This window comes from Chaetodon trifascialis, chromosome 20 (genome assembly GCF_039877785.1).
Source record: "Chaetodon trifascialis isolate fChaTrf1 chromosome 20, fChaTrf1.hap1, whole genome shotgun sequence".
Classification (NCBI taxonomy): domain Eukaryota; kingdom Metazoa; phylum Chordata; class Actinopteri; order Chaetodontiformes; family Chaetodontidae; genus Chaetodon; species Chaetodon trifascialis.
Genome location: NC_092075.1, coordinates 2,059,488 through 2,065,487, shown reverse-complemented (window position 1 = coordinate 2,065,487; position 6,000 = coordinate 2,059,488). Strand labels below are relative to the sequence as shown.

The 6,000-nt window shown below is 46.8% G+C and overlaps 1 protein-coding gene across 1 annotated transcript in view; it reads left to right on the top strand.

The window, feature by feature from the left end:
* The first annotated feature begins 973 nt into the window (after positions 1–973).
* Positions 974–6,000, top strand: part of adamts6 (ADAM metallopeptidase with thrombospondin type 1 motif, 6) — a 53,505-nt gene continuing 48,478 nt past the window's right edge. The window contains exons 1-4 of the mRNA XM_070988798.1: positions 974–1,109; positions 2,619–3,030; positions 3,124–3,506; positions 5,324–5,498. Of these exons, the coding sequence (XP_070844899.1) occupies positions 2,931–3,030; positions 3,124–3,506; positions 5,324–5,498 (658 nt within the window). The 5' untranslated portion in view covers positions 974–1,109; positions 2,619–2,930. The remainder of the gene's footprint in view (positions 1,110–2,618; positions 3,031–3,123; positions 3,507–5,323; positions 5,499–6,000) is intronic.

Below are 6,000 nucleotides of genomic sequence, written 5' to 3'. Positions count from 1 at the left end.
CCGCATCAGTATAAAAATGTCATCATATAACTGTGGGACGCTCACAGGATGCAGTACTCTGCTCTTTTGGTACTTTTAAGTACATCTTGCGCATATTACTGATGTAAGTTTTCAGTGCAGAGCTTTTACTTGTAAAATTTGGTTTTTTACAGTGTACTTTTGCTACTTTTAGTGAAGTAAAAGATCTGAGTAGTTCCTCCAACACTGCAAATCAAACTGGTTTAGATCCACTGGTTTAATCTTCAACATGTGTTTTAAACTGATGTGACATGGGGTGAGGGGCTAACTAATGAGGTGCAAGTACTTAGTTGTACTTAGTTCTGACTTTGTCGCTGATACTTTTGCACTTTTACTTCAGTAAACTGCCTTTGAACGTGCTCCTCAAACACACGGGCTTCTCTTTGTGATGGAGTACTTGTGGGTAAGTGATCTGAGGGCTGAACCTCCTGCACCTCCTCTGTCAGGGCTCGCGGAGCTGAGGTTTATGTGAGCTGGTGTTATTTCAGGGCAGCACTGATAGACATGCGCACAGCTGATGGAAGAGAGGCACATCTGCACTGACGTCACCCCCACCCCCACCCCCCACCCCCCCACCTGAAAAAGCTGCCAATTTGAAGCTGTCCGGGACTGGGACATACCGGGTCTCTGCAATGTAGTGAGGAGGAGCAGCTCCAAGCCAACTTCTGTGGTGTTTGCATGCACTTCTGTGAGCTGCAGTCTGCTGTGAGGTGGCAGGAAACCCTCTGCAACCTCAACTCACTTTTTAAGCCACTCTGAGCCACCACCAAGAACACAAAGTCTAGATTATAAAGACGACAGATAGGCTGAAAATAGACCCTTCTGCTGGACGAAATCCAAGACTTTGAAAAGCTGAATAACTGCTTTTTGCGCGTGTGCGTGTGCGTGACAGTGTGTGAGATACTGCTGCTCCGGGTGTCTGCTCCGAAGGGGAGACTCTCGCTGCAGTTCTGGAGGATGGCAGAGTCCAGGAGGAGATGAAAAGAGGAGCGCAGCAGAGGTTTGTGCGCGGAACTTCAGAGCTGCAGCCGTCTTTTGTCCTGAGCTCTCGCTGCGCACTCGGACCGGAGCTGACCATGAAGATGAGCCTGGTAACTATGTGCTAATGCTGTTGACTTTCAGGTGGTTTTCGTCGGAGCAGATTCGTCTGAGTCCTCTGAGAGGAGCAGAGTGTGTTTACAGAGCAGCGTTTAGCCAGTTGTGCCGCGAGTCCGCAGAGTTTTTGGGGGGCATTTGCGCGGAAAATGTGCACTTTTGGAAACATTTACGCACTGGGGGAGCATTTGCAGGGTGTGAAGTACTGCAGCGCTACAGGTCCACAGCTGCAGAGCTCAAACTAAGCAAACTTCTAGACAGAGCGCGCTTCACGCCTTTTGCAACAACACCAAAAGGCGTCAACGCGATGTCAGGTGGCGTATTTTGATTGCGCAGACGCTCCTTGAGGCTTGTATTCGAGGTACCGGTGTAATGCAACCGGGCCGGCTGCCAACTGTCTGGGTCACAGTGGCCAAGTAAGTAGCGCTGTCTGTCTGCAGCGCTGGAGTCAGAGCCCAAGCAACACGCGCAAATCCTCAGATCCAAAGGCTGTCGCCCGCGTTATGAGCCCGGTCACTTTTCATTGGACATCATCCGTCTTTCACCTGGAGCCGTTGACGTTTGTTTATAGTGGTGCAGTTTGCACATGCTGCCGTGAAGCGCGTCAGTGAGTAAAACCACAGTCTGCAGAAATTATATCATGTCGACTAGTCAGCACCGTTGGCGCTGCTGAGATTTATGCATCCATATTAATGCGGTTATTACGCGTCAGTGACACTGTGCAGCCTCGTTCAAGTCACCCCGGCACATGAAGAAGTCAGCGGCGTTTGGCTGAAATCAGTGCTGTTAGATGGCTCCTCAGATCCTGGACTTTGTGTTCCACTTTCATTCATTCACCACACCAACAGGGATTATTTTCATTACAGCTGCAACGATTTTTCAGTTGATCGATTTGATCAGCAACCATTTCTGATAATCAATTCCTCTTTTTGGTCATTTTTCAAACACAAATCTAAAACTTTTTGGGCTTCTGGCTTCATAAATGTGAGCATTTGCTGCTTGTTGTTGGGTTATGTCATTTTAACTTTAACATTACTGTTTTCTGGACTGTTGGCTGGATAAAAAAGAGCATTTCAAAGAGATTTTTCCATTATTTTGTGATATTTTCTAGATAAAATGACTAATAAGCTACTTATGTTCATTGTTAAGAAAGATTTTCCATTATTGTTCCATCTGCTGGTTAATCCATCAGTGGTTTGGTTCATAAAATGTCAGAAAATGCCCCAAAGGTGGCAACTTCACATCGCTTTTTGTCCAAACAGCCATCTGAAATCCAAAGATACTCAGTTTACATTAAACTGAACCAACAACAAGCAGCATTTCCTCACATCTGCGAAGCTAAAAGCAGTGAATCTTTGACATTTCTGCGTAAAAAAGTATCAACTGATTATTAGAGAAGTTGCAGATGAATTCTTGCTGGTCGGTGAGTCGATTAATTGATCAATCGTCCTGATTAAGAGATGGAGATAAAAGGCCGTTTGACCTCTGACTGATTTCCTTCGCAGGAATGCAGATGGATCGGTCGAGACAAGTTTCCAATATAGAGCTTCCCGTTTGGAGTTACACCTGAGAGTGACTGTGTCTGATGGATTATGCTGTTTTCTCCGAGCTGCTGACATGAATTCAGAGGCCAGTGAGATGTGGAAGCGCTCGCCTTCAGGAGAAATCTGAGACCTGGATGAGCCCTCGAGCAGAACATTTCAGCGAAGGAGACGAACCATGGACTTGTTATGGTGTGGCATCGGACCGATCGCGTGCTTTTAACCCGTTTGTAGCACCCTCTACCCCTCACCCCATGTCACAGCTTTCCCTGAATTATGGAAATTTTGTGGAAGACGCTGACTTGGACACTGAGCCTGGTGGTGATGGCTGCTTCTGAATTTCAAAGCATCAACAGACTTTCACACAACTCTCAAGGTATGATGTAGACAGGTGGACAGGAAGCGCGTGCCGTGTTTTAACCGACAGTATGCTCATGATCTCCTCTTTTCTCTTTTCTCCTTTAAAAAGAGGAGTTCCTGTCCTACCTGCAGCACTACCAGCTGACTGTCCCGGTGCGGGTGGATGAGAACGGAGAGTTCCTGAGCTACACTGTGAAGCAGCACCGGCCGGGCCGACGGAGACGAGGGGCGGCGGACCCCGTCGTGGGACAGCTGCCCGCCTTAGGCCCCCCAGAGCCCCGGCTCTTCTACAGACTGTCAGCCTACGGAAAGCACTTTCACTTAAACCTGACGCTCAACCCCCACCTGGTGTCGAAACATTTCACAGTGGAGTACTGGGGCAAAGAAGGGCTGGAGTGGCGTCACAACATGGTAGATAACTGTCACTATGTTGGATTCTTGCAAAATCAGCACAGCACGACCAGAGTGGCGCTCAGCAACTGCAAAGGCCTGGTGAGTAGAGAGGCTGTCTTCTTCTTATTCCAGTGACCGGCCCACGCTCCGCCTGAGCCACGAAGAGTTCACGCCGCTCACCTCAAACAAACCCAGATGCTAATGCCACATAACTCACATATACCTAGTTTGTGCTGCTCTCATGTCAGCCAATCTTTCAGAGGATTAGACCAGTTGTAGTTTGCTTAGCAGAATCTTGGCTTCCTTCCACTTGGCACAGCGAGTCTGCAGGCAGCTCAGAGTGAGGTGATGCACATGGAGGGAAATCATCTCGGTGAGCTGTCCGCGATAGGCATCAGGGGCCTTTCTTTCCACGCGTGCGTCAAACGTCGCGCTCCATCCTCGGATCTGAAAAGTCTCGGTAGTTGAGATCGCCTTTCTTTTAGTTGATCTGTAAAACAGTCTGTCTAAATCACAGATATTACCGCGAGCGCTCTGCTCAAAAACAAAACCGAGCAGCACTAACAGGGCATCTAATTATCCTGTCTAAGCTTTTAGTCCTCAGGCTTTTATCCACAGACTGTGTGACTGTCCAGCTTCTCTTTGCTAATCAAGAAATTGGAAGGCGTTTTAATAGCTGTTATCCCTCCTTGGTTCAGAATAACTCTAAAGAAGGGAAAAAGGCCCTGCTTCTTATTGGCAAATGTAATCATGTGGAGGAAACATGTAGCCAAATGTGCTGGCAGGACCTACACGGAGCATCATAAATTGAATTAGTGTTTGCCCTTTTTTCTAACAGCACCAAAAATGGACAAAACTGTGTCTGTGCTTTAATGTAATCAGCTGTCTGGACAGTGTGAGATCTTGACATCACACACCATTAAAACCCTCGATCGAATGTGTTTCTGGTGTGATGTGCTTTTAATTGCTTTCATCGTAGGTTTTACAGAACCAGGCTCGTGTTTTTTCTACAAACTCATTGTGACAGACTTCTCTCTGTTTATGCTCCACAGAGGGTGTTGAAGGATTAAGAATAATGTTTGTGATTTCAGTCTTGATGTAACTGATCGTTAAGGGTTCTTAATTTTGACTGCAGGCTGCTAACTAATGTGTTATATGTGCTGAAACGTGAGCCCGTCAGAGAGGAAATTACACGAGGAGTATATGAGTTATTTAAAGTACCTTCCACAAGTCGAGAGGCTCGCATCAGACACAATACAGAAAACTGAAGCAGCAAAAACGGAGATATCCTGACTCCTTAGTGCTGAAAGTCCAAAAATGCTGGATCCTACATTTCCCATAATGCAACTCAATGGCATCTTTCATCAGACCTTCCCTGCCAGTGAAGTGCCCACGTATCTCACACTCCAAACTCCAGACCCGAGCTGAGATGACCCCGATGACGTCACCAGTTATCTCTGATGATGTCATCGGGTTTGCCCACAGCTGTTAAAGTTGAGTCCAGAAGGAAAGCAAAGTGAACCTCACATCATTCACCAATTTGACAAACGTCCAGCTGCACAGACGTCAGCTGTAAGCTAGCGAGCAACAGACTGACTGCGTCTGTGCTGCAGTCTCTCTCCTTTATCAACTCACTCTGAGACGTCTTCTCACCAGTTTGTGCTGCCTCGAGGAAAACTTGCCTCTTTCCATTGACTTTGCATGCAGTCACATCGCCTCTGAAATTCTCTTTGCGTATAAGTGAACTGCAGTCCTGTGTGAGTCGGTTGACGTGCACCTTCACAGCAGACAGAAGAGTCAGAAATACAAACGTTTGATCTGCTTTTCCTGCATTTTTGTTAATATTTCTGCATTTAGTGACAATGTGTGCTTGTGTTTGTAACCTGTTCCTTTCATTGATTTTCTCCCCCGACAAGCACGGTGTTATAACAACAGAGGAGGAGCAGTATTTGATAGAGCCATTAAAGAACATATCCTCCACCACCTCCAGTGAATGGAACCTGGAAGAAGCACAGCAACATGTTATTTATAAAATGTCTGCCATTCCCTCACCACAAGAGCATAGCCAGGAGTTCAGCTGTGGCATTTCAGGTTGGTGAACCTCCATCTGGGTTGGACTCTGTGTGGGTGGAACTGACGTAAAGGAATAACTATACATAGCAGGTTAGAGGAAGTGCCGGTTTGGTTCTAGGCCCAGGTTCTGGTAGACATGACCGGGCCTCTTGTGTGCTATAGTTGCTCCTGGCCTGGACACCTTTCAACCTGTAAGAAAAACTCCAGCTCCAGCTTTCATAAAAGGCCCTTCAGTGCATAAAGAGTACTTGGCTCTGACTTTTATAGAAGCACAAATACTATTTATAGAACCAACAATCATGTTCAGATTTTAGAATTCAAGCAGCTCCACCGAGTGCTGCGTCTGCTGCAGAGATATGCCGAGTTGGAAAAAGAACCAGGTGGATATTTAGGTATTTGGGCCAAGGTCTTATAAGAAACAGCAAAGGCTGTCATCGCCAGGAAGCTAGCATGCCCTGACATGTACCATCCTATAGCTTTTTCCCAGAGCATCTGGGTCATAAAGCTTTAGCTGCAAGGT